This window comes from Oculina patagonica, chromosome 12, assembly GCF_052425735.1.
Source record: "Oculina patagonica isolate OP01 chromosome 12, crgOcupat, whole genome shotgun sequence".
NCBI classification, from domain to species: Eukaryota; Metazoa; Cnidaria; class Anthozoa; order Scleractinia; family Oculinidae; genus Oculina; species Oculina patagonica.
Genome location: NC_135769.1, coordinates 2596902 through 2622009, shown reverse-complemented (window position 1 = coordinate 2622009; position 25108 = coordinate 2596902). Strand labels below are relative to the sequence as shown.

General features: G+C 40.0%; 3 protein-coding genes across 6 annotated transcripts; 1 reads left to right on the top strand and 2 right to left on the bottom strand.

Annotated features, from left to right (window-relative positions):
• Positions 1-102: 102 nt before the first annotated feature.
• On the bottom strand, positions 103-5052 carry LOC144631862 (uncharacterized). 4 transcript variants are annotated; one of them, XM_078490444.1, is made up of 4 exons: positions 4902-5052; positions 3660-3871; positions 2375-2591; positions 103-469 (listed from the first exon to the last, which is right to left on the bottom strand). In XM_078490444.1, exons 2-4 carry the CDS (start codon positions 3867-3869, stop codon positions 273-275), a joined length of 624 nt encoding a protein of 207 aa, XP_078346570.1. In that variant the 5' UTR covers positions 3870-3871; positions 4902-5052; the 3' UTR covers positions 103-272. The 4 variants fall into 4 exon arrangements, with proteins under 4 accessions (XP_078346570.1, XP_078346568.1, XP_078346571.1 ...); XM_078490442.1 differs by lacking the exon at positions 4902-5052 and adding an exon at positions 4474-4585; XM_078490445.1 differs by lacking the exon at positions 4902-5052 and adding an exon at positions 4011-4434.
• Positions 5053-6513: 1461 nt separating this feature from the next.
• On the top strand, positions 6514-25108 carry LOC144631747 (acyl-CoA synthetase short-chain family member 3, mitochondrial-like). Its single transcript, XM_078490295.1, has 20 exons — positions 6514-6911; positions 7492-7636; positions 8326-8409; positions 9348-9452; positions 9609-9740; positions 10526-10666; positions 11647-11727; positions 12258-12353; positions 14815-14925; positions 16248-16288; positions 17070-17173; positions 17527-17622; positions 19319-19382; positions 19514-19595; positions 20473-20595; positions 20905-21004; positions 21744-21856; positions 22335-22397; positions 23469-24590; positions 24632-25108. Exons 1-19 carry the CDS (start codon positions 6598-6600, stop codon positions 23559-23561), a joined length of 2088 nt encoding a protein of 695 aa, XP_078346421.1. The 5' UTR covers positions 6514-6597; the 3' UTR covers positions 23562-24590; positions 24632-25108.
• On the bottom strand, positions 12360-14387 carry LOC144631880 (uncharacterized). Its single transcript, XM_078490467.1, has 3 exons — positions 14226-14387; positions 13833-14117; positions 12360-13363 (listed from the first exon to the last, which is right to left on the bottom strand). The coding sequence occupies exons 1-3, from the start codon at positions 14286-14288 to the stop codon at positions 13247-13249; spliced, it is 465 nt and encodes a 154-aa protein (XP_078346593.1). The 5' UTR covers positions 14289-14387; the 3' UTR covers positions 12360-13246.

Below are 25108 nucleotides of genomic sequence, written 5' to 3'. Positions count from 1 at the left end.
GGATGTGGCCGCACGGGGAAGGTGGGGAAGGGGAGGGAGGGGGATTAGACAGTGGTCCCAAGTAATTATTCAAACGCGATACAAAGCGTCCACTGACTCCACTTGATGATCAAATTCATTAGACATTCTTTATTTCTTTTTTGTCGCTATGGTTATTTTATTATCACCATGTCAAACATTTGAAAACTTTTGGATAAATTTTCCAAGATGCTTAAACAGCCCTATTCATGACATTACTTCTTCACAAGCTACCTCACTGTCTCATTCATCGTTCACTTCTCTCCTTCCAATTTCATCAGGAGCTGGTTCGGATCATAATGAACATCGAGTGACTTGATTTTTAAGTTCTCGTCCACCTCCGCTACAGCCATTCCATGCATTTCCAGCAATTCGCCCGTTGGGGCCCTTCCTTTATAGGGGCCCGTCCAGTGGGCCCAATGGCGCCACGAGAAAGCTACTCGCGGGGGACCTAGAGGACAAGATAGCCACAACCTTAGTCAAAACTTGCCACGACGTGTTTGTCGTTGTCAGTGAACGTCGCAATCGCGGCAAATGTAAGTCAAATCTCAGATAACTAGCAGGATCGCTTAAATCAGCACACTTCCCACACAAATAGCAGCAGTATAAGGTAGAACACGTTGCTTCTGTGGCATTAGACTTTCTAAAAGTCGTTCGCTTTTTCTTTTCCGGTTTGGTGGTAGTAGACCCCGGTGCGAGCTCTCGCGCTTCGCGCTCGAGCTCTCGCGCTTCGCGCTCGCCTTCGCGCTTCGCGCTCTGTGAGCTCGACTTGTAAGCAAGTCTACTGTGGCATGTCAACTCTCTCTAAACTGTCCGTTTTAGATAGGTGTGCGTCTTATAGAGGTGTCAGTTAAGAGAGGGTTGACTCTAAATTCTTTTGAGCCCGGCTGGCTCATTTCTCTCCGCGCTCAACCCCGGTTTTTGTAGCATGAAGCGATTAAGAGTATTGCTACTTCCCTTTGATGGGATGCTAGTCCATCGCTGGGTACACTCCAATACTCAATCAGGCTGCCCCAACCATTTACCCGGTACCCATTTATACTCCTGGTGTGGAGGGAGGCACTGTGAGAGTAATGTAGCTTGCCTAAGAACAATCCAAGTCCACGGCACCTCCCACAGCACAGCTCCAAAGGTTCTTATTATAGGGGATGCAGTCAGCTCTCTCTAAAACGGATACCGTCGGGACCGGCTCCAACTGTCCGTTAAAAAGGAGGTGTCCGTTTTATAGCGAGTTTAGTTACAGTAAAATGACTGATATACGGTAGGGACGGGAGCAACACCAGGTGTCCGTCTTAAAAAAGCTTCTTCGCGGACAACGCATCTTGAAAAACTTGGCAAGTTTTTTCAAAGTTTGTCGATCGTAATCCATTTTAATCTTCGTAATTTGTCAGTCGAAACCATCCTTGGTTATTTTTGTGTTTCTATTACTCCTTTGTTGTTTTTCTTTGTTAGACAGCTATTATTTTAAGAGACAAGATAAGCAAGGCTGACACCACGTAGAAATGAAAAAACCTTAACGGGACAACGACATGATAGAGTCTAAAATGAAAGTCAAAAATGCAAACTCTGGACAGCTGTTTCGACCTGATTGGGTCTCTTCAGCAGAGTGTATGCCGCACAGAATAGAACATCCAGCGCAAAGACAGTTGTCTATAAAGTGGTCGTGGTAATGACAATCCGGATGGACTCAAATTCCGCCCACTGATCATAGCATTCTTGACCTATTGAGTAATAGTCACGCGGCTATGATCAGTGGGCGGGTGTTTGAATTTGAGTCCATCCGGATTGTCATTACCACGACCACTTTATAGACAACTGTCTTTGCGCTGGTTGTTCTATTCTGTGCGGCATACACTCTGCTGAAGAGACCCAATCAGGTCGAAACAGCTGTCCAGAGTTTGCATTTTTGACTTTCAGTTTGGACTCTATCATGTCGTTGTCCCGTTAAGGTTTTTTCATTTCTACGTAGTGTCAGCCTTGCTTATCTTGTCTCTGTATTTTTATTTTTGGCTGATTAGAGCTGTCGCCAACTCCTACGTACACTAGCAGCATTTTCGTCCGCGGTCCCTTGCTTTCTATTGTCACTATTATTTTAAGGTTTTCTTCAATTTGAAAGTAAACAGAAAAATGACTTAAAATATCGTAACACTGCTCCTTTAAACAGGTGTCCGTCTTATAGAGGTGTCCGTTAATTGAGAGTTGACTGAAAAAGGAAGGTAAAGCGGCACTCGACCCAAACTGGGTTACCGTACTGGACTCACCCAAGATTCTGTAGCATGAATTCCACCCCTCCCTGGATGGGATGCTAGTCCAACGCGACAATGTAAATTTTAACATTTTCGATGTAATTAGTTACCTGAAAAGACTTCTATCAGTTCCCATGGAAACCCCTCGTTGAACGCAGACCTGAATAAGTTATGCGATGATTCAAACGTGTGAGCCTCACTGTTGTACAGCGGTTGATTCTGCATTAGGATATTGTAGTTTCCCTCTTCAACAAGTTCCTTTAAATTGTAGGAACGCTGATTGTTTCCTCGGATGGTAAATGCTTCTCTGTCAACACTCTGCCAGTCCTGTAAGTAAAAGAACGAATTAACGATGGAAAAATGACATTAAAGTTAGAATGATTTTATACAGTATAGTAAACATGCAGTACCACATGAAAGAACTGCTCAATAGCTTTCATTTGAATGGTCACACACTAGCTTTCTCCGTAGAGACAAAAACCCGTACTCGAACATGTAAACCTGGACATTTTCTTTTCAACTTATGCATTTTCATAGGAAAGGCATAACTTGCATATTTTAAGAGTTTGTGCCCGGAATTTCGAACTGAAGTTTCTTTAAAGTTATTGAAACAGTATCTGGAGTTGTTTTTTATACTTTCACTGTTTGCTAGCGAATACAATGTGAATATATTTTTCCGTGTCCCAGTGTTGTGTACAGGATTATATGTAGATCTTACAGATTAAAATGTCACAAACCCTCTCATATTATGTAAATTATGCCTGAGTTTCCAATGAGCTTGAATTCTCCCGTTGTGTCGCATTAGGCCTACTCTGGGACCCAAAATCGCCCAAAGTCGCCCAAAATCGCCTAAAGTCGCCCAAAGTCGCCCAAAGTCGCCTAAAGTCGCTCTAAGTCGCTTTAAATCCGTTGTATATAGTTTATATATTAATAGTAAACTATGTAAAACTAAAACTGTACTTAGGTCGGTCACCTAAAATTGCCTAAAAGGTCACCTAAAATTGCCTGAAGTCGCCTAAAATCGCCCAAAGTCGCCTAAAGTCGCCCAAAATCGCCTTAAATCGCCTTAAATCGCTCAAAATCGCCCGTAATTTTGGACAAAATAAGATAAAATCGCCTAAAGTCGCCTTAAGTCGCCCAAAGTTACGGCGACTTTGGGTCCCAGAATAGGCCTCGCATTGCACAACATTCAGCCAGCGTTAGAGGGCTCAAGTCATGATTAGAAAACAAATCACTTCAATAAAGATCGATCTTCTGACAGCTCTCCCAAGAAATTTTGAAGGTACTCATGGAAAAATAGAACAAGGTGTCACTCTTGAAGGTGAAAGGCTTTGCAAAAAGCGGTTGGAAAGTGTAGAATTAAAGACACGGTAGAGCTCTCAAAGCTCTGCTCACCTCAATTCGAGTTTTATGCGAAGCTTCCATTTCCCAAGTCTTCACCAAATCCTCTACAATCTTCTCCAGCGAGCCCTCTTTGTGCTTTCGTGTCCTGCCCTCTAAGTAAGCTTTATCAACTTTTGTAAAGTCAGGTTTTCCTTCACGCCACTGAATTCCTGGTTCATCCATGAACTGTCTGTGAGGACATACGCTTGTGTTATCAGCCATTGCTGAAGAAAACGACAAGTAAGACTATCAGTGCACCGTTGTGTACTCTATTCAAAGACAACGTTTAGAAAGGGCGCTGTAATAATAAAATTAGCAACAAGTGGCCGAATATTAGCAAATTCATCATCTGATCATTACCACCTCGAGCGTTCTTCCCAGTTTCAGTGATACCGGCAGATTTCTACCCTGATAAAATAACGCCTTTTACTAGGAGTCAAGAATGTCTGGACCGTATCAAAAAATTGGGGCCAAAATAATGGAAATTAAGTTCATGGAAATTAACGTTCCACTTAATTAACGGCGCGGAAATGAACGTCAACAAAAGATAACGCGACCTTAATTTCCTATAATAAGGTGACATAATTTCTGGCATATTTCGACAAAATTGGGAGCAGTGCTAGCAGCAAAATAAGCCATTTTTAGGAGCATAATGGGCCAGCCCCTAAAAGGGAGTAGCCCCCTCCCCTCGGGTGAGGCACTTTGCCGTAGATCGCATAATATCACGCGTGAAAAAATCGTCATGGGCACGTTAGTTATATTTGAATGTGTGCTAATAAAACTGAGTCATGACACTTAAGAAAATTCTCGTTCAAATCGGTCTTACCTCGCGACTCCGGGTACATGTTAAGTTGACATTAATGTTTCGCATCTGAACAAGTGAGACTGCACTGATAAGAAAAGTACCATGAATAGAAGACAAAACTCAAGAAGAGTTGAAAATTCAAGATCTTTTAAATACCATTACATGACAGCGACCTCTGATCTCAGTTGACGTTGATTCTTTAAGTAATTATATTTTCGATCATGGGTGTGCATTCACTGCTAAACAAATATTCATGGCCGCGAAGATCTACCGTTGTTCGGAAAGTTATTTCCACGAGGTTTGTGTGATATCCAGACTGATGATAAAATAAAGATATCAGGTAAGCGGTAGGTAATATTAACCTTCAGGTTTCGGCGTCGGCCGATATTCACTTAACCTCGCCTTTGTTGAATTTAGATATCAGTTGCAGTAATTGCTGATTCACTCACCTTATAAAATCAGCAGAGATGTCGATGTCAGAATATCATGTAAAAGCTTGCGAGGTCGCTGGTCGGGGCTTCTGAATCTTTCAAAGAAACTTCAGTCAGATTGCGAAACGAGTGAATATGTTGTAATTTTTCTTGCGGCTAATATCGGAACTATAAAAAAGTTCTCGAATCTGATTGGTTCTCAGCCGGTATCGGAACTATAACAAAGTTCTCGAATCTGATTGGTTCTCAGCCGGCCCGATTAGAAATCTACGGTCACGTATTCGATATATCATGGAAGAAATCTTGGGAGAGCACAAAAGAGGCAGAAGAGGACTTGTACCTATAATCATGGCAATGATTCGTTTTGGCGTCGTTTTGGCGCCAAAAGCGACTGGGTGCCTACCTTATTATAGGAAATTAACGATACATGTTATTAACGCGAATGATGTTAACTTTTTTACTATAAGTATTTAACCAGAACTTTTCTTAAATTCGCGTTAATTTTATTACGCGTATATTTTGTTCGCGTTGTTAAAATGCTTCGTTATATTCCTATAATAAGGTAATATAGAGACAGGGTGCCTTTTCAGAAACACTTTCTCGGGAGCGCGCGACCAGAGGAAGACGCTTGAAAAAAAAACTTCTCTGAACCCTTCGGTATTTTTTGATGGGTAATAAATAACGTAGAAGCAAATAGGTCCAAATAGTTCTTTGCTTAAACCTTTTCCAGCTTTTCCAGTCGCTACCCTGAGCACTTGCTAAGTTTACAGTCAACTCTCTCTCTCAACGGACACTTCGGACACCTGGTGTTGCTCCCGTTTCAGTTATTTTACTGTAACTTAACTCCCTATAAGACGGACACCTCTCTAAAATGGACCGTTGGAGCCGGTTTTGACGGTGTCGGTTTTAAAGAAAGTCGACTGTACTATAAATGATCAGAATAAGAGTGATTATTAGAATATTAGGACACTTGTAGAAAAAAATGGGACGCTTTTTACGACTTGCACATTTATGCTTTGCAGAGCTCTCGAGTACTTGAGTGAATACCATTTGCCAAAAAACCTTTCTGAAGTAACTGAGAAAAAAAGAACTCACCATTAACGTTGTAAACAAAATCCGTGTGGTTATTTTTCTGATTTTTAACAGAATCTGAAACAGAAATTTCTGCATTCCGTATCAACACGAAAATCTTTGAATATCGCCACAATTTCCGCTTTCATCGGTATAAAAATATGGAAAGTTTATAATTAAAGCAAAGCACGTCTCGCGATCAACTCATGGTGCTTGGCACGAAAACCACCCACTCTTTCGATTCTCCTTTGAACTTTACGGAATTGCAGATTGCGTGACAGGCCGACCCGAACCTCGTCCCCAGGGTTTTGGAGAAGACCCTGGGGCGATGATGAGAGATTGTTGAGGTCGTTGAGAGGGCTCCCCTCCTTCTTTCCCATACCGTATTTCTTCTTTAAACCAATTATGCTTTGAAATTGTCCGTGTTTCATCCAGTTGCACAAAAAGCTGGCGTAAAGTTTGTCACATCAGTTTAAAATGGTGCACGTGATGGGAGTCATGTTTTACGCCTTCCGGTTCGGAAAGAGTGTACCAGTTACGTGACCGTGACACCCGACGCGTCACGCTATCTCTCTCGGCGGTTGTTGGTTGTTGTCGTTTTCAAAAGAGCAAAGGCAGCGAGATCAAAGGGTTGCACATCAAAATGGCGATGCTACGTGCGATTCAGACCGCAGCTCGCTTGAATAGAGTGCAAGGGAAGATTTGCTCTCAAAGTCTGTGGAATTCATGGCAGAATGTAGCACAAACACAGAGTTTGCGTTGTGGAACAGCCCTGCCAATAAGCCGCCATTTTCACAGTTCACAACAACATCGAAGGGTGTTGCGCGAATATGATGAGGTGTTCAAGAAGTCTATCGAAGAACCAGAAGAATTCTGGGGGGAATTGGCGGAAGACATTGACTGGCATAAGCCATTTGGAAAAGTGATGGACAATAGCAATCCACCTTTTACTAAATGGTAGGTTGTAATATTATTCGTGAAATGTGAAATGTGAAATGTTATTATTGTGTTTGCGCATGCATCACCATGCATTATTGGTTTATTGTAATTATCAAGGTTATTAGTTAAACATGGTATAGAAATATAATTTATCTAGATGGATTTCCCGACCAGCAGACATTTATTCTATGGTAAACCGTTTCTGTATTTTATTAAACCAAGGATTTTATGTTAGTTTATCATATTGCATCTCTCCCCAGCTTCCTTAATTCTTTCTCTCGGCACTTATGCGTAAAATTTGCATATAACGCAGACACCTCTGATCTGTCTTTAAAGACAGCTGTCATAATCCTGGGGCGGTGTTCCACAACTTGATTTTCTTTTTAATTTTCTGAGGAAGAATACTCCCAGACCCCCTTTGATGTGCACGCCTTGGATGCTTGCACCCACCCATGCAAAAATCTTGCCTGCTGCCATGTTACACTTACACCCCATCAGGATTAAAAGTTATTTTTAAGTTTCAAGTGTTCCATTTTTTTTGTACAGGTAGACATTAATAAAAGTCAAGATTGAACATCAAACTGTTTTTTTTTTTTAGGTTTGTTGGTGGCGAGATGAACACTTGTTATAACTGCCTTGACCGTCATATTGAAAAAGGAAAAGGAAATCAAATAGCTTTGATTTATGACAGTCCATTGAGTGGCAAGATAGAAATGTACACATATAAAAATCTACAGCGCTTGGTAAGAACTCCTTAAATAAGATACCTGAAAAATTTGGTTATCAGACACCCCCCCCCCCCCCCCGGTTATATGCCCATCTACCTAAAGGATATGTCTGGTTATAAGCCCCCATTTGATGGATGACAGTACCAAACAGGGCTATAATTGCTGCTTTATGACTTTTTTTGAACTTTAAAAAAACATGTTTCAAATAACACTGCCGTGGCTTACAAGTTTGAAATGTTTTTTTTTTAATCCAGTTATAAGCCCCCGCCCCCCCAGGATAAAAGCCCATCCATTTATAAGCCCACCCAAAACCCCCTACAAAGTTGTATAAGTCCAGGGCTTATAACCAAATGTTTCTGGAAACTTTGTCATAGAATGTTTAGGAGTGCTTTGCAAAATAGTGATAATAGATTAAACCCCTCCCCCCTGGGGTTTTTAAATTTGTAAGATGGTAATTATTTTTTTAATATCTGATTTTGTGCTCATTTACTAGCCTGAGTGTTGTGTTCTTGGGTAAAATACTAGGGGTTAAGCAGGAAACTGGCAATACTCCTAATCGCTTCATGCTACAGAAATGGAAAACAAGTGTTGAAACTATCCAGCTGCTTTGATCCCTAGGCTTGAAACAGTTACAGAGTTTATCTACCCCTTGTTCTGCTATTTTTGAGTGATATTAACAGTAGGTGACGAAAATTTTGTTTTAGGTGGCAAAGTTTGCTGGTGCACTGGCACAGTTGAATGTTGGTAAAGGAGACCGAGTTGTGATCTACATGCCAATGGTTCCTCAGGTATATAAAATAATACATTCAGTATTTGCAGCAGTCTGTTCCATTATCTAAGATCATTTGATCAAGCTTGAGAAGTTAAGGTCATTGCCCCGAAAAATAACTGAACATAGATTTTTAACCAAAATTCGCCTACTGGTTTATTGCTTTAAGGGAACTTAAATTTTTAAATAAAAAAGGGGGGTCACCGCATTCATTTAGGAGCAGGAAGACCTTGTTTATTCCATATAATTCCTTTATAATTCCTCTGCAAGTACTGGCAATTAAAGTACACGTTTTTAGTGATAATTTATTTTTCAAACATAGGAATTGATCTGTTTTCATTTTACAGTAAGAATTTGATCGCTACATCCAAAATATGAGAAAAAATTGATAGGTCACCAGACTTGTTTACGAGAAAGCGTCAATTTACTTCTCTTGCAAACTAAGCCGCATAGAAAAAAGCCGCCATTTTGTTTATGTGCGCGCACTTATTACGCGTAAAATTCTGCGCAGTAAGGATGCGCAATGCAATACAGGGCAATGACCTTAAGTTTTATATTATTATCTAGCATCATAGGTCTGCAACATATGCAAAGGGTTACGTCTATACCACGCTCTGCGTGCATTGTGTCCCGGCCCTGGCTTGGATTGTGTGCCTGTTATAATATTTCATTGACAATATAATTCAGGCAGTAAATGACATCCTGTGAGGCTCCCATATTTTGAGGAAGCAAGGCGTGCGCGGCAAGGGAGTGAGGTTTGCAAGGCATGTGAGGCAGAAATAAAAAGGCTAACTGCAAGGTACCTAATTAAGCTAACAGTAGGCCAACTGAAGTGCTATATTTATGCCTCACACTTTATGACGACCCTATATCTGAGCTAGAAAGTGATGGTGTATTTGGTGGATTAAAACATTGTATTAACATTTTTCATTCCAATTTCATTTTTGGTATTTCTAGGCTGTTATTGCCATGTTGGCTTGTGCCCGGCTTGGTGCAGTTCACTCAGTGGTGTTTGGAGGTTTTGCTGCACAGGAGTTAGCAAGAAGGATAGAGCATGCTGAAGTAAGTAAACAAATTAATTTTGTATTGTGTATTCAGAGTTACAGTGTAATTTTGAAATTTTAATCTATGCACTTATTACCAGTAGTTTCGGATTGATGAACTCATAACATCATGCTGTGATAAAGATTTTCACTTGTTATAATCATTATTTTTTAGCCGCGTGTTGTGGTGACTGCATCTTGTGGTATCGAGCCAACTCGATTAGTGTATTACAAACCTATTTTGGATGAGGCCATCAAGCTGTCAAGTTTCAAACCTTCTACTTGTATTGTGTACCAAAGAGACCAGGTAAATTTCAATCAGATTAGTATGTTTTGATTATATTTCTTCCTTTGATCCTAGTCAAACTTCTTGCCTAATAAATTTCTTGTTTTCCCTGTTTCCATCTTTAGTAAAACTATAAATAAAACTTCAGTAATCCCAGAGTGTGTTCAGAGAGTATGCAGAGGTGATCCATGACACCCGATATGGGCAGAATTGAGACAGGTTAATTATGTGGTATGCAAAAAATCAGTGCATAAAATGGGATAAAAAAAATATCAATAATTTTATAAGAACTCTTGAGTTTGAACACCTTAGTGATAAATGATTACATGCCAGTCATACAGAGAGTGATTAACTTTTTCCTGAGTGGATTAAATTTATGAAGTACCGTATTTTCTCAATTAAACGCCCCCGGCGTTTATTTCAAACTAGGTACCATAGATCCGGCGTTTATTTGAATGGTGCAGTTTATTCGAGCAAAATGTTTATTAAGCAAGGGTTTTTAATCATTATTTCTGACATGAATGTATCTTGCCATCATACCTAAAGCATATTACACCTCGAAAAAATACCTGAAAGGCTTACTTACCACTCTACCTTGGAGACCCGGCGTTTATTCGGGGCCCGGCGTTTAATCGAGAAAATACGGTATGCATGTTTTAGCGTACAACATAGAACTTTCAACTACTGAATAGGGATTTAAATACTCATGCTCACAAAAGTGCACATGTACTTCAGAATAAAATAACTCTAGTAAAATATCTTGTGGTCATCTGCTTACTATATGATATCTTATTTTTTGTGTTCAGTGTTCAGGTGAAATCATTCCAGGGCAGGATATCACATGGGATCAAGTGATGGAGAAAGCACAGCCACATGACTGTGTCCCTGTACTGTCAAACGATCCTCTGTATATTCTATACACATCTGGTACCACAGGTGACCCAAAGGTACAGGGCAGTTCAATGGATTAACAGTTTTCCACACATTTTCAGATTTTCAGTAGCATAGAATGTAAAAATTTCAAACCAAGTGTGTGGATTCAAAGAATATCAGTGATATCGCTAAGGGCCGGCTGCTGGCAAATTTCACCAGCTGAAAGAGAACTTAAATCCAGCTGAAAATTCACATGAAAACAATGACTACTGAAAGGTAAACGTATAGAGCTGCCAAGGTCAGAAAAGCCAGCTGGGCTTGTTGATGAGCTGGCTTAGTGTTTTCTTAGCCACATCCCTGGAATATCCGAAGCCACCGCACAGAGAGTAAGTAAAAATTCTGATTTGGAGGCGATGGGGCAACAAAGGCAAAATCTTTTAAAAGAAAATTATGAAGCTCAACTGGAATCTCCAAAGGGGTGGAGTGTCAAACCAAAAACAAGTTAAGACGGATTCTGCTGAAAGTTTGAGCAATGAGTGCGAAAATTAAGCACCAAAAATCTGCTCATAGCAGGGCAACATTTTGTATACTATTTAAAAGATCTCATCGAAATTTATTTGTCTTAGTGACCCCGTAATTAAATTTTAAAGCATTCTCGAGAAAATTAAAGTCAAACCTTGTAAAAATGTTTAAAACGCGTGCCATTTTGTTTTGAACTGGCGCAAAACGTCCGTTTTAACTGAAATATATACGACTTCAAATCCATTTTTCTCTCGCGGGGTCAGCTTGAGTGCTCATTTTTTGGCAGGTTTTTGTTAGCTGTATTAAAACTGTTGCCATGCTAAAAGGTCTTTTTGGTAACTTTATTTTTGCCTGTATTGCTCGAAAGCTGTGCGGAAACCATCTTAAGCAGTGACTCACCTGAAAAAATGTAATATATAACTAGGTGCTGAAAATATATACAAAAATAGACAAGATTATAGAAATGATAATGATAAGTCTTTTATCTGATAGTTTGCTTATTTTAATTTGATTTTTTGGTTGGTTTGCTTAGGGTATTGTGCGTGAGAATGGTGGCCATGCTGTTGCTCTTCACTGGAGCATGAGAAATTTGTATGGCATTAATCCTGGAGAGGTAACTATTAAAGTAAACTGCTATCAACACTTCCATTACAGTAAAAACCCGCGTATAAGAACCTAGGTTTTTTCAAGTTAGCCTAAACAGGTTCTTATATAAATGGTATTTAGTGTAAAATTAGGCTAACTAGGTTCTTAATTAGGTTCTTAACTTTTGTTCAAGAAATAAAGTAGAATTTTTAAATGATCTGGTCTTTAATGTCCAATAACAGTATTCTTGGAGGCTTCGGTCAGCAAAATTCTGTACTATTTTAATCTGATTCTGTTAAAATCAAACCTATACTGTAACCTTCACTATAATTCCCAATAAATCTTGTATACAAAACAACATAACATGAAAATAAGAACCTGTTAAATTAGAATTTTAGCCTAGAATGGTTCTTATGTGAAGGGTGCTTAAAAATGAAATTTTAGCCTTACAGGTTCTTAAATGTTAGGTTCTTATACGCGGGTTTTTACTGTATTCAAATCATCACCATCTGATAATTTATATGTACACTGGTTTAATTTTTCATCGTCCTCTTTCAGGTCTGGTGGGCAGCCTCTGATCTTGGCTGGGTTGTTGGCCATTCCTACATAGTTTATGCACCTTTGTTGTCTGGTTGCACGACAGTTTTGTTTGAGGTATGTTTAATATAGAACATTTCCGACAATTTCCTCTCTGTTGGTTTATTTTACTGACCTCACTCCTTTGTTCACAAGTGAATGCGATTTTGTACATTCATTTGGCATTTTAAAAGCTGATTTAGGGCTGTGTACTCCCTAAAATTAAGTACATGGTGCGCCCATTACCCCATTGCTGACCAAACTTTTTTATTTTTTGTGATGTTTGGTACACAATTTCAACTTCCTGTCACGGCAAAGCCATGCATCAGTGTATGTTGTCCAATCCAAGTTGTGTCATGAGCATGTCGCTTCCAACATTTGTGAGGAAAAATCTGACTACTTGGGGAATAAGTGCCAGTTTTTGACAAAATCCTGCTTCCTAGATGGGACTAAGCCTATGATGTTCATCCCAAAAGTTGCTAAGCAACATGATGTATCTGTTCATGCAATTGGTTTTGGAGTACTCATGAGCACTCACACTAGTTGCTTACACTTGTATTTGACTGGATGAAATAATTTGGAAACTCTTTGAGTGCTTCAACAAAGATTTGCCTAAACTGGCACAATTCCCAGGCTGACTGATACAGTCGTCTAAATCATGTTTCTGTTACCAAATCAAGAAGATAAAGTGCAGAGACAATTTATTACTTTTCTGTACCATAGTTAGTAGAGTATGTCTGAACATTTTCCAGGATTATTTGAGTTCAGATTGTTAGTGTTATATTGTGAAAATCCAAATGCAACAGTTACCATACTCAATATTGCCTATAACACTGTGCACAGCAAATCAATGTGTTCATTTAAAAGCTTCGTTTTAGTCCGGTTGCAAGACCTTAAGCTTTTATCATATAAATACCAGTAACATAGGTAAATGTTATGTCCCCTCTCTGACTGGCCTTTATGGTATCTGGTTAGTGAAATCTTTGCTGCTCAGCCCAGTTCTTGTTTTCCTGAAGTTGACTTCTCAGTAACTGGATGTGCTCTCTTGTGTTTCTAATATTCTCTAACACTTCTTTATTGGCATATCTCTGTAAACATTTGTAACAAAAAAATGATTGTACTTCTTGTTTGAGCTGACAAGGACTGGAGGGATTGTGAATATTTTTGAAAGGAATTTTTTTAAGTCAAGCAAATGTTATAGATATCTTACATCAAAAACCTTTTTCAAGTAATTTTTAAAGTGAGTGCAGTGAGCAAATATTAAATCTCTTTTCAAAACAAACAAACAAACAAACAATCCTAACAAGGTCAACTAGTAAATTTGTATGGGAGTGGTACATTGCCAACTTCTAAAAGGAAATTTTTTTAATGGTGAACCAATCCTATGATAAAATAATCTTGAATTCTTTTACTACTTTTTACGCCATTAGCTATAGGATATTTGATATTTGTGAAACACTTTGCTGCATAAACAGACGTACTGCCCATAATCATTGGCAAGTAAAATTTCCCCCTTATTTTCATCATTCTATCTTAATCTTAAAATATTAAGCATACCTTTAGAACCTTTTCAGCCTTCTTGGCAGCTTTTTTGGTCAGTTTTATTTCCTTCTCTCGTTCGCCTTTAAAAGACGTTGCCTCTTCTTTGTTATTTTCCCTTGCTGGAGACGACGGAAAACAAAACTCACCTGGATCTTTTTGCTTCTTTGATTGAATATCGTCTTGAGGAGCATTTAGTGGCTTAATTGTTCCAAGGGGATGACAGTGCATTGTTCGTTTCTCAAACTGGAGAACTGGTTCCAGTTTTTTCATCATTCCAGAGCTTATCAACGGAGCAACTTTCTGTAAACATCGATAACCAAACGAGCAAACATTTTAATGCGAATGGCAATTTGTTTGTGCGAGACCGTGCGAGCAGTTTGTGCGCGCACTAAACTCAACATTTGTTACCTTGAATTTCCCAGAAACCGTTCTGGAAGGAGTTCCTTTTCGTCCTTCTTTTGCAGAGGGCATTTTTTCTTTTTTCGTTAATTGCTCAAACGTACTAAATTCAATAAAAGTATGACGATTTTTCTGAACTACTGATTGAAACTTGACTTCGCGTTGGCAAACTTTTCCCGCGAAAACTGCCGCCAACAAGCGCGTCAGAAACGAGGATTGGCCTGGGACTGAGCTGATGGTAAGCGGAAAATTTCGTAGAAAATTTGCTTTCTACAGAATTGAAATTCACGCGATAGCTCCTGTCGCATTAAATCTATTTTCTTTCTATATTTTTAGTTCTAAGTTTTATTCAAGGGAATATTATTCGTGGGAATATTAAAAGGGGACCCCTGAACATGGGGGTAGGTAGCCTGTGAACCCAGACGCAGTATCGGCTGTCGCTTGTGTCCGCCGGAAAATAAGCGCCGGACAGCCGGAAATGCGTCCGGGTTCGCAGGCTAGGAGGTAGGGGAAAGAGAAAGAGAAATTCTAAAGCTGGGTGGGTGGGCTCATTTAACAGGCAGTGACATTGACATTTATACCTTCGTTTATTTTTTAGGGTAAACCAGTAGGGACCCCGGATGCAGGTGGATTTTTCCGAGTAATTGAGCAGCACAAAGTAGTTAGTATGTTCACTGCCCCAACAGCTATCAGGATCATAAGGGCTGAGGTAAGCCTAAAAACTTTTTCGTTGTATTTGGTTCTGCGCCGACACAAATTTCCCTTTCGTAAACGGTCGTTGCCATTTGAAACGGTCGATGCCATTTCTCAGAACGGTCGTTGCCATTTGAAACGGTCGATGCTATTTATACTTTGGACCAAATCGCATGAAAGGATCTTTCAAACTTCTTGAGAGTATCAGATGTTTGTTTAGAAATGTCAAGCGATTCCAAAAATTATTTTGGTTTTCTAGTTGACGAAATATCCGAGCTTCGGTATACCATAAGATCGCTATGTTCTCTCTGGCTCGGCCCGGAAGTAAGAAATATTGAAGCAGAAAACTGCAGAAAACCTCACGCAAACGAATGAATGGATGAATATCTCCATTTACTTTAGTAACCTAATGAGAATATTCTATGCTTGTTTAGAAATGCCAAGCGATTCTTAAAATGCACAAGCTCGAAGAATTCGTCCACTTCGAAGAAGTTTGAAAGATCCTTTCATGCGATTTGGTCCAAAGTATAAATGGCATCGACCGTTTCAAATGGCAACGACCGTTCTGAGAAATGGCATCGACCGCTTTAAAAGGCAACGACCGTTTACGAAAGAGAAATTTGCTGCGCCGACCCTAACTCGCCTTTCACCCGCCAAACATCTTTAAAACCCTTGCGTACAGTTTTCAGCCACCGAGGTTCATTTGTTTAACTTCCGTTGCTTTCTTGTGATTGGCTTGTTGCGAGTCTTGTTGCGTTTTAATGTTGTTTCTTTAGGGCGTTCTGATTTGCTTGTTGCGTCATTTTTACGGGTATTGTGATTGGTCTGTTGCCATTTTCAACGGGCGTTGTGATTGGCTTGTTATGTCATATTTTACGAGCCTTGTGATTGGCTCTACAATCACGGTCTAGTGTTATCTTGATTTGAAAATCTCTTAAAAGCATAGTTAATGGAGAAAAATAGTTAGGAAGCCCGGCAAATATCAAAGGAGCAAACAAAGAGGCAAAGATTTATGTTGGAAGGTCCACGACCCTGTACATCTTTTGTTTTGCGCTCATACACTATGCATCAATTACGTATTGGTGACACACGTTACCACCTATTGTATTTTGTCAGGTTTTGTGAAGGGTAAACCCCCAAAATAACGAACAAAAACATACAACAAAGAACTTTGCCGAGGCTTCCTAACCACTTCCCTCTATAAACTATGCTTACTGAGAACATTTATGCGTTTGAACATTGTCTCTCAGTTTAACTTGGATTTCCACTGTGGCGTAATTACATGTACTTTGCGGGCGTGAATTTAACTGGCCCCCTATTCGTTTGGTTTGTTTACAGGATCCAAACTGTGAATTAATTAAACAGTATGATCTGTCACAGTAAGTTTGAATTTTATTATGACCTCGAGGAATAAGACGAGTATTGATAGAAGGAATAAAAACGCTTTCTGTGTAGCTACAGTCAGGAAGAACCAGGCAAGAGAAAGACTAGCGACATTTATGGTAGGAATGATTAACTTAGCTAGAGACATTTTGGCTTATAGTGTTTCAGTTAAATGTGTAGAAGCGAATCTAACAGCTATAAACAGTAAACCCAATGAAGGCTACCTGGTAATATCTTTTCATTGGTTTTCCAAACTTCTCAGCCAATCATATAGCCAACAGGCACACGTGAATTTTGTTTGCGCGTGGCTGGTTAAACTTCTGCTCATCCTAGACTTCTTTGTTTGTGGTTGGTCAATCTAAGTCAATATAAAGAAGCAAACACACAAAAAAGCTACTTTTTTAGAGTTTCAAGACTACAACATTCCAATCGAACTTGCTAAGTTATCATCACTGAAATCCTTTGCTGTGCTTGCAGTGAGATAATCGAAGATAAGCAGCCAGGAAAATGAATGTAGTTAGTTTTTGCTTGTTGTGACTGACTTTTCTATTGTTGTGACTGACTTTTCTATCGCACATTATTAACATTATTAATCCGACCGCGTTTCTTTGTATTCTGCCACTAAAACATCGTTAACTGATTTTAACTGAATGTACAAGCTGATGAAATGAGTAAGCAAAGGTTTGACCCTGAAACACTGGGCTTGGAAATTCAGAGACTTAATTGCACGTAATTCTTCGCAATGCAAAACTCTTATTGTTTTCTTGTTATTGTCAGTTTTCGTGACCTGTTTGTGGCTGGAGAGCACATGGACAAAGATACCATGAGGTGGACTAGGAAAGCTATCAGCGCGCCAGTTTATGACAATTGGTGGCAGACTGGTAGGATGATATTGGATTTATTACCACTAACTGACTCTAACGTTATTTACGTCAACATCAAAGTTTTAGGAACGGCAGAAGGGATGTGAAAATGGTTTTGAGAACACTCTGATAAGACCGTCTATTAATTAAGGGGAAAAAAACTACCGAAAAAAGCTTGAAATTTACCTTTTAGATCGTTTCTTGATTCCCGATAAAGTATTGTTTTTGTTTTTGTTGTTGCCGTTTTGTTTTTTTAAAATAACATTTGGACCAAACGTCGTAACACGGGGAAGACTAAGGGTACAGGCTTGAAACAAAATGGATTTCCAGTCATCAATACTTACAATTTTGACTGTGCTGTGTTGCTATAGAAACTGGCTGGGCCATCACAGCACACGCGGTAGGCCTGGGCCGACCCATGGATGAGCATTTAGAGACGACTGGAAAAGCTGTGCCTGGATATGATGGTAAGAAAGTTACATTGTCACTTGTGATGCAGCCAATGTTAGGGTTGCCACAGGTCTGGAACTGTTTAAGGAGAAATAAAATTCTTGAAGGTCAGGGAAAAGTCAGGGAATTACTTTTAAGTCAGAGAAAATTGACATTTTAAAGAAAAGTCAGGTAAAATTTAAATTATAGCACCTCTGATTTAATACCATTGAAGGCTGCAAGAAATATTTCAAGTCAATGTGAACTCAGCTTTTTTTTTCGGGAATGGAGGCTGGAGGAGGATACTATATCAGACATCAGGGAAATTTGTTTTTTATCAGGGAACAGTCAAGGAAATTTGATACTGATGTCCGTGGCAACCACGAACTTGAATTAGAACATAACTTGTTATCAAGCTTAAGAGATTTTTAGCAACCAGCGATGATATGTCTTGATCAAGAGCGCATTGTCCAGGATTGTGTTTCTTCTTAGTTTCATACCAAAGAAAAAGTGTATTTTGGACATCATGTAGGCCTGGATTAACTATAACGTATTTACTCGAATAAGCGCCGCCCCCGAATAAGCGCCGCATTTGGGACAAAAAATATATTAAGCGCCGCAGTCCCGTTGCGGCGCTTAATCGAGGAATTCCGTTTAACTTAAAACAGCACTACAAAGCAACTTTCACACAAACTTGGGACATATCCTTTTTATCAAATGCGATCTTTTGTAGTTCAAAGTTATTGTTTTACCGCTCGCCCATTACTTCTTCTATCCAACATTCTTATAATACGTAGTTCTGTAAATGTTGTGAAGGCCGCGAACTTTGCCAGGACAGCTAGCGCCACTTCTCTCTTCAGCAAGACACGAATACTGACAATCAAAAGACACTATTTTCAATTACTGTAAAAGATTAGATTCCAAATTTTAGATAAGCGCCTCCCTTAAAATAAGCGCCGCCCTCGAATAAGCGTCGCACTTGAGGCGCGAAAAATTTAATAAGCGCCGCGGCGCTTATTCGAGTAATTACGGTATCTAGGAAAAAAGAACTGTTTGGCACTTGTCATAGAAAATATGATTACCACGTTAATACGACAAATGAGCTTGTATCACTTTTACAAGAAGTAAAAAAGTGCACAAATTCAAAATGAAAAATGATTTTTAGTAACAGAAGCAGTTGTAATCAACATACATGTAAATGGTTATGCTATGAAAGCTTTAGTTGGTATAAAGTGATCGACCGGTTGAGAGTAGTGCTGAAAAGAACTGTTGTTGGTGACTGACGTTTCGACAACCTGAGCGGAAGTCATCTTCAGAGTCAAGCAAAAATTTGTCCGTCGATGATGTTATAAGTTTAGTCCGTTGAAGCTGATTGGTCATTAACTATGTTATGAAACTTTAAAACTGGGTTACATTGACAGTTGCCTCGTTTGCATGTCTCCACAAAAGAACGGCTTACCTGTAAACTAGCTGGTGCGTTCCCGCAGATTTTGCTAACCATATCTGCGGGACGCATCGAAACCATAGCTAAGTGTAATGACCACATTAAACATTGTATTGTATTATTCTGTAAAGAGGTTTTGCCAATGCAGTAGTCGCTGAATATTCAGCAATGAAGGTCAGCTGAGTCGCAAGAAACGGAGAGCAATGAACGTTTAAAAGATAACATAAGCAATTAGAAATGCAGCATGTGAGTGATTTCTTATTTTACTTGAAACTTATTTCTGTTTGCAGTCAAAGTTGTCAAGGAAGACTTATCGGACGTTGACCGTGGAGATCTGGGCCAAGTCGTCGTCAAGTGAGGAAACAAACGTTTTGTTTGGAAAATACATTTTTGTTTTAAAATATATTACTTCGTTTTAAATTGTCAAATTTGCTCTGTGTTGCGTAGTTCAGTCTGAGAAAAAAGATGAATGTTTTTCATTCCAGGCTTCCGCTTCCACCTGGGACCGCGTCAACTTTATGGAAGGCTGATGACAGGTTTGTCAAAACCTACTTCACAAAATACCCGGTACGTTTTGCGTTAGAAGCCCATTTTGAACAATATATGCCCTTCGACAACTTGACCCTACGACGCTGGACAAAAGTGCGAGTAAAAAGCAACAGTATGGATTCAGTAACGGGTAATCACTTTCCACAACAGCTTTCCAGACAAGCAATGTCTAAAGCCCTGGCCAAACGGAGACGCAAGTGGACGTAAGTTGAAAACTTGCGTTCACTTGCGTCTTCGTTTGGCCAGGACTTGCGTGCACTTGTGTTGACTTGCGGTGACTTGCGTTCACTTTGGTCGAGATCAAATTTGCACGTAAGTCAATGCAACTTTTTCACCGTTTGGCCTCCCAACGCATGCCCTGGTCAAACGGTAACGCAAGTTGAACTTGCGTACAGATTTGCGTGAGGTGGCCTAACGGACTCGCAAGTTTACTCGCAAGTGCACTCAAGTAGTCAAAAAAGCCATTTCAATGCTACTGCGTGCGCTACAATTCAGTACTTGAAGTAAACAGCAAGACTTGCGTTGACTTGCGCTGGGTGGGCAAACGGTGAAAAACTTGAGTTGACTTGGAAGTGACCTCACCAAAGTGAATGCAAGTCATCGCAAGTCAACGCAAGTGCGCGCAAGTCCTGGCCAAACGGAGACACAAGTGGACGCAAGTTGAAAACTTGCGTCTACCTGCGTCTCCGTTTGGCCAGGCCCTTTAAAATTAATTTTGAAATAATTTAGCTGAGCTGCAATGTAGAAGTCACAGTTGTGTTAGATCCTATTAGCGGAGGGGAAGGGACATTTGTCCTTGTTAGACGAGTTAAGAGTTGAAAATTATGTTTCTCTCTTCTAAGACTTCTAAGCTACTTGGTCGCCAAATCTCATCTGTTCTTCTTTCTGCCGCCAGGGTTATTATGACACGAGTGACGACGGTGTAATGGACCAAGATGGATTTGTGTCAATCATGGCACGCACTGATGACGTCATCAACGTGGCAGGCCACAGAATCTCCACTAAAGCTTTGGAGGAGGTAAAACAAAGATAGTTTTATGACTCTTTTGAATGGACCAAAGATAACGTAAATGGTATAACTTATTTTTCATCAATTTTTATCAATTTTTTTATCAACACTTGTCCGTACAGTGCAACAGAATCTGCGCTTATATTTTTTCACCTTCTTGTCTGTTGATGGTGCTTATTTTAGGGAGCCTTCTACGCTGACGTTCTTTTGGCTTGTCACGCAATTTCTCTTGGCTCGTCACGCAATTTCTCTTCCCCTACGTTCGTTATGCCAAGCGATTTCTATGTGATGACTCGCGAGTTTCTCTTTACTTTGCAGGGAATGATTCGCCTCGATTTCGTGATCGACGCAGCATGCGTTGGACTGGAAGACCCGATCAAAGGTCACTTGCCTGTTGGATTTGTTGTCATCGACAAAAGTACGTCATTCCTTGTTTATAGTTTCTAGGTTTTTTGTACATTTTCCAGGTTTAAAGAGAGGCATGTGAGTTAAAAGCCGCGGGCAAAAAAACGTCCTTTAAGGAAACCTGTTTAATGCGCAAAAACGGTTGTGTCCAAATGTCAAAATGCTTTTTGACAGGTGAAACGCACTGGGTTGGGTTTTCGACATCTGAGCCAATCACAGAGCAGACAATCGCGTACTTTGGCACGCGGCTGCAGTGGGAAACCAACACAGTGTTGCTATTAAAAGATGGAAAACTGTATCCGCTGGCCATAGATTAATTTCAATGAGGTTCAAATCTTACTAATTCTTGCCTAAGCTATATTTTCAACAAACTAGAGTAATGGAAGTTTCTTTTTAAGCCACAAAAAAGAGAAAAGTAGCACTAGTACGATAGATAAATGATGTACCTGCGCGCTGTACGTAAAATTCCCGAAATTTTTAAGTCAGGCTGACGGGGAAATGAGTGCCTGGTGCCAGTTGATGGCGACATCACTTCTCCGAGAAGTGACTTAGCCCACGGTTTTCGTTTCAGAAGTTGCTAAGCAACATGACGTAATTGCTCGCGCGATTGCTTTCGGAGTACTCGTGAGCGCTCGCGCGTGTTTTTGATTGGATGAAATTATTCGGAAACTCTTCGAGTCCTTCAACGAAGATTTGCCAAAACTGGCACTTATTCGCCGACTGTACTGAATGGTGTTTTGTGTTTTTAACAGCGAAACCTATTTCAAGAAAAGAGGCAGTGGATCAGGTTATTCAGAGCGTACGTGAGTTTGTTGGTCCTGTAGCCGCATTCAAAACTGCTGTTATTGTACCATCGCTGCCTAAGGTATGTCAATCAGTCAATCAATCAATCAATCAATCAATCAATCAATCAATCAATCAATCAATCAATCAATCAATCAATCAATCAATCAATCAGTGAAGTGCAACGTCACGGCTTTTTTTTGTTTTTCTTTCTTTTCTTTTTTTTGCAATTCGCTCTGAATCGGTGAACGTTTTAAGTTGTATTGTAAAGTGAGTACTCCGGTACACCAATACCATGAATCCATGAGTATTTTTAAAGTAGTATTTGATTTAAAACCCGCATGAAGATTCAGTAGTTTGTCTAGTGCAGCTGTCTGGGTTAGAATGTCCGACAGTCGTGGGGAAGACGTTTTTTTATTTTTATTTTAGAGCTCGTTTTAACATTCTGAAAAGTAGTCACCCTGGATCTGCAGAGTGCTAAGATAGAGATAACAATTTTAGCTCAGAAAATTTGAAGTATAAACTCAATTGAAAATTTCTGGCTCCTTGTTTTTCAACAGACACGTTCTGGTAAAACCGTTAGAGGTGTGCTGTCCAAGATCCTTCATGGAAAACCATATCGGGTAAGACGCATTTTTTCCACTTGACTTTTAAACGTACCTATCCTTTCCTTTCCTTCTGGAAGGTGATCTTTTTCTTTGAATTCTTTATGCAGTGTAGATCTAGGGGAGGAACTCGGGGTGTTCCAGGCCGTCTTGGCCGAAAATGCCCCCTTCCCTTGTTGGAACCAGAATTGGCCCACCTTGATTACAGCCACCCCTGCCCTTTTTCTAACAAAGATGCGTCCATCTTTTCTCCCCCCCCCCTGGGGGGATAAGGGGGGGAAGGGAGAGGGTTCAGCATTGGTTGAATTTAAAAACCGTAAGAGGCAGCAAGGGGTCTTGCTTCCGCGAGATCCTCAAACACATCAGAAGTAGTTCCAGTGTTTCTATTGCACCACAACTGATGAAAAAGTTCTGGTTGATGCGACGCACCCGCATCAAGACGCACTTCTAAGTCTCGTCCAACAAAAACGGCGTTTTAATTGCGGGGCACAAATAGCCTGCATGTGTTGGCCGTGCTTTGCATGAATGATAGACCGCCGCCTGGTTAGCTCAGTTGGTAGAGCGCCGGACTGCTGTGCGGGAGGTCGTGGGTTCGAACCCCAGACTGGACCAATACTCAGGGTCTTAAAATAACTAAGGAGAATGTGCTGCCTTTGTAATTACATCTGCAAATGGTTAGACATTCTAGTCTTCTCGGAAAATGGACGATAAACCGTAGGCCCCGTCTTCTGTATCTTCAGTCTTGTAACAGGGGACGTTAAAAGAACCCACACACTATTCGCAAAGAGTAGGGCACGAAGCTCCCGGTGTTGTGGTCTGGTGTGTAAAGCGCATTTGAACGTATGGAAAATGCGCTATATAAATGCATTATCATTATCATTTATTCCAAACTAAGCAGAAAATCATAGTCAGTTAAATCTCAACTTAACAGTATTGTGGGCCACGTTCCCTTTAACTGATTCCTGGTACATCTTCTATGCTTTACTTTACTTTTTGTTCGTTATTTTTTTTAACATTTTGATCTTGCTTCTTGTGTGTGCTCTTTATTTTTGTTAATCATTTCGTTTTTTAAAATCACTCAATCCACAGATCACACCGACAATGGAAAATCCACACGTGTTGGAAGATATTGAGGAAATTGTACACGAAGAGGGAATCATCGAGCGTAAACTGAAACAGTGAAATGGAACGATGTTTATCCACAACAGTATTAACATGCCAGGAAAAGAACATTGTAGTTTTGATGGTTAGGGTATTGAGAATATTTCCTTTGGAGTTAAGTACGTAGGGGCGAGATGAGATTAGCTGGACTTAAAATAATCGGGACGTTTTCTGTGTAGCGTTCCCATGTACAAAACGTAAGGTGATCTTTAGATTTGTACAGCTTGTACAAAACTGTCGGCGGGGTTTTTCTCTCGTTTTCACGTGCCTAAAACTGCTGAAAGCAGTCTAGTCTGGAAATGGTTTTCGCTGTGACCACTCCTAGTCAATTTTGAACATCCCGTTTTGGCTGCTGATAATTTGAAACTTGCGCATTCGAAATATAATACCCGTTCTAGGAATTGTCTCTAAAATGGATACCCCGTTCTAGATCGGGAGCCCAGAATCACGACCCCATTGGGCGGAGATACCAGTATAGGTATTTTGGGGGAGTACACCCCCCCCCCGGTCACTGGGACTGGTGGTTCATCAAGACAATATTCCTTTGTTGATGAATGTCTTTATTCTCATTACCTATTTGTTTGGTATTGTATTGAAACTGTAAGGAGAATTAGAATGTACACGTTCTGCTTTTTCTTTGATGCGTTGTTTGATTTCAAGGGCGTTTTCCATTTGTCAGACCTGGCCGGTCGGTCCGGTAGTTTTAAAAGTGAAATGGAACTTTTCCACAAGATTTTCCCACAAATCCACCATTACAATGTATAATATTTATGCATTGACTGACTGGAATTCTGTGTTTCTTTACCTTATCTTTCAATATTTTATTCCTTCTTTGAAGTGTTCAATTTCTGTACACAATAAAAACATTTCCTTGCATTACTATTTAGCAATTAGATTACGAGCTTGAGTTTTCTGTGACGAAAATAGTAATCCGGTCATCATAGTCATTGACGTCTATTGCTCGTAGAAAAAGAAAACAAGTTGACAAATTGTTTTTAAAATAGAAACCCTCCTTATTTTGTCACAATCTTTGTGTAAACTTAACATAAAGTTCAAGAGACGGTACTCTTAAATATGAATTATCAGCCTAGTCTCTTGGCGTTCTTTCTTGTGTCAGTGACTGCACAGGGCCTGGGATGGGAGCTGGGCATGCTGTTCAAAACTGTTCAGTGACTGTTCAGTCATTCACGATCAAGCCCAGGCTCCCTTGAGCCGAGCACGCCAAAGGACTAGGCTGATTAATCTCATCCTCAGAGCCACCAGGAGCTCAGAGGCCCTAGGCTCTACTGGCTTAGAGGGACAGGTGGCTCGTGAGACGAGAATGCTAGGCTGATGAATCATGACTAGGGGCATGTGAGTGTTGATTATCGGTAAATTGTCAACAATGGAATGGCCAATCCAACTCACAGATGAGTTATAAACCAAGGCTAGTTTCTACGGACTTATATTACCTATAAAAACCCAATAGTTTATCCCAAATTTATATGTAGAAGGAAATACTGCAAATTTTGTTTGTCTCATATTTTACTATAACTTAAAAAAATAAAATCTTCATTATAGGTGATAGA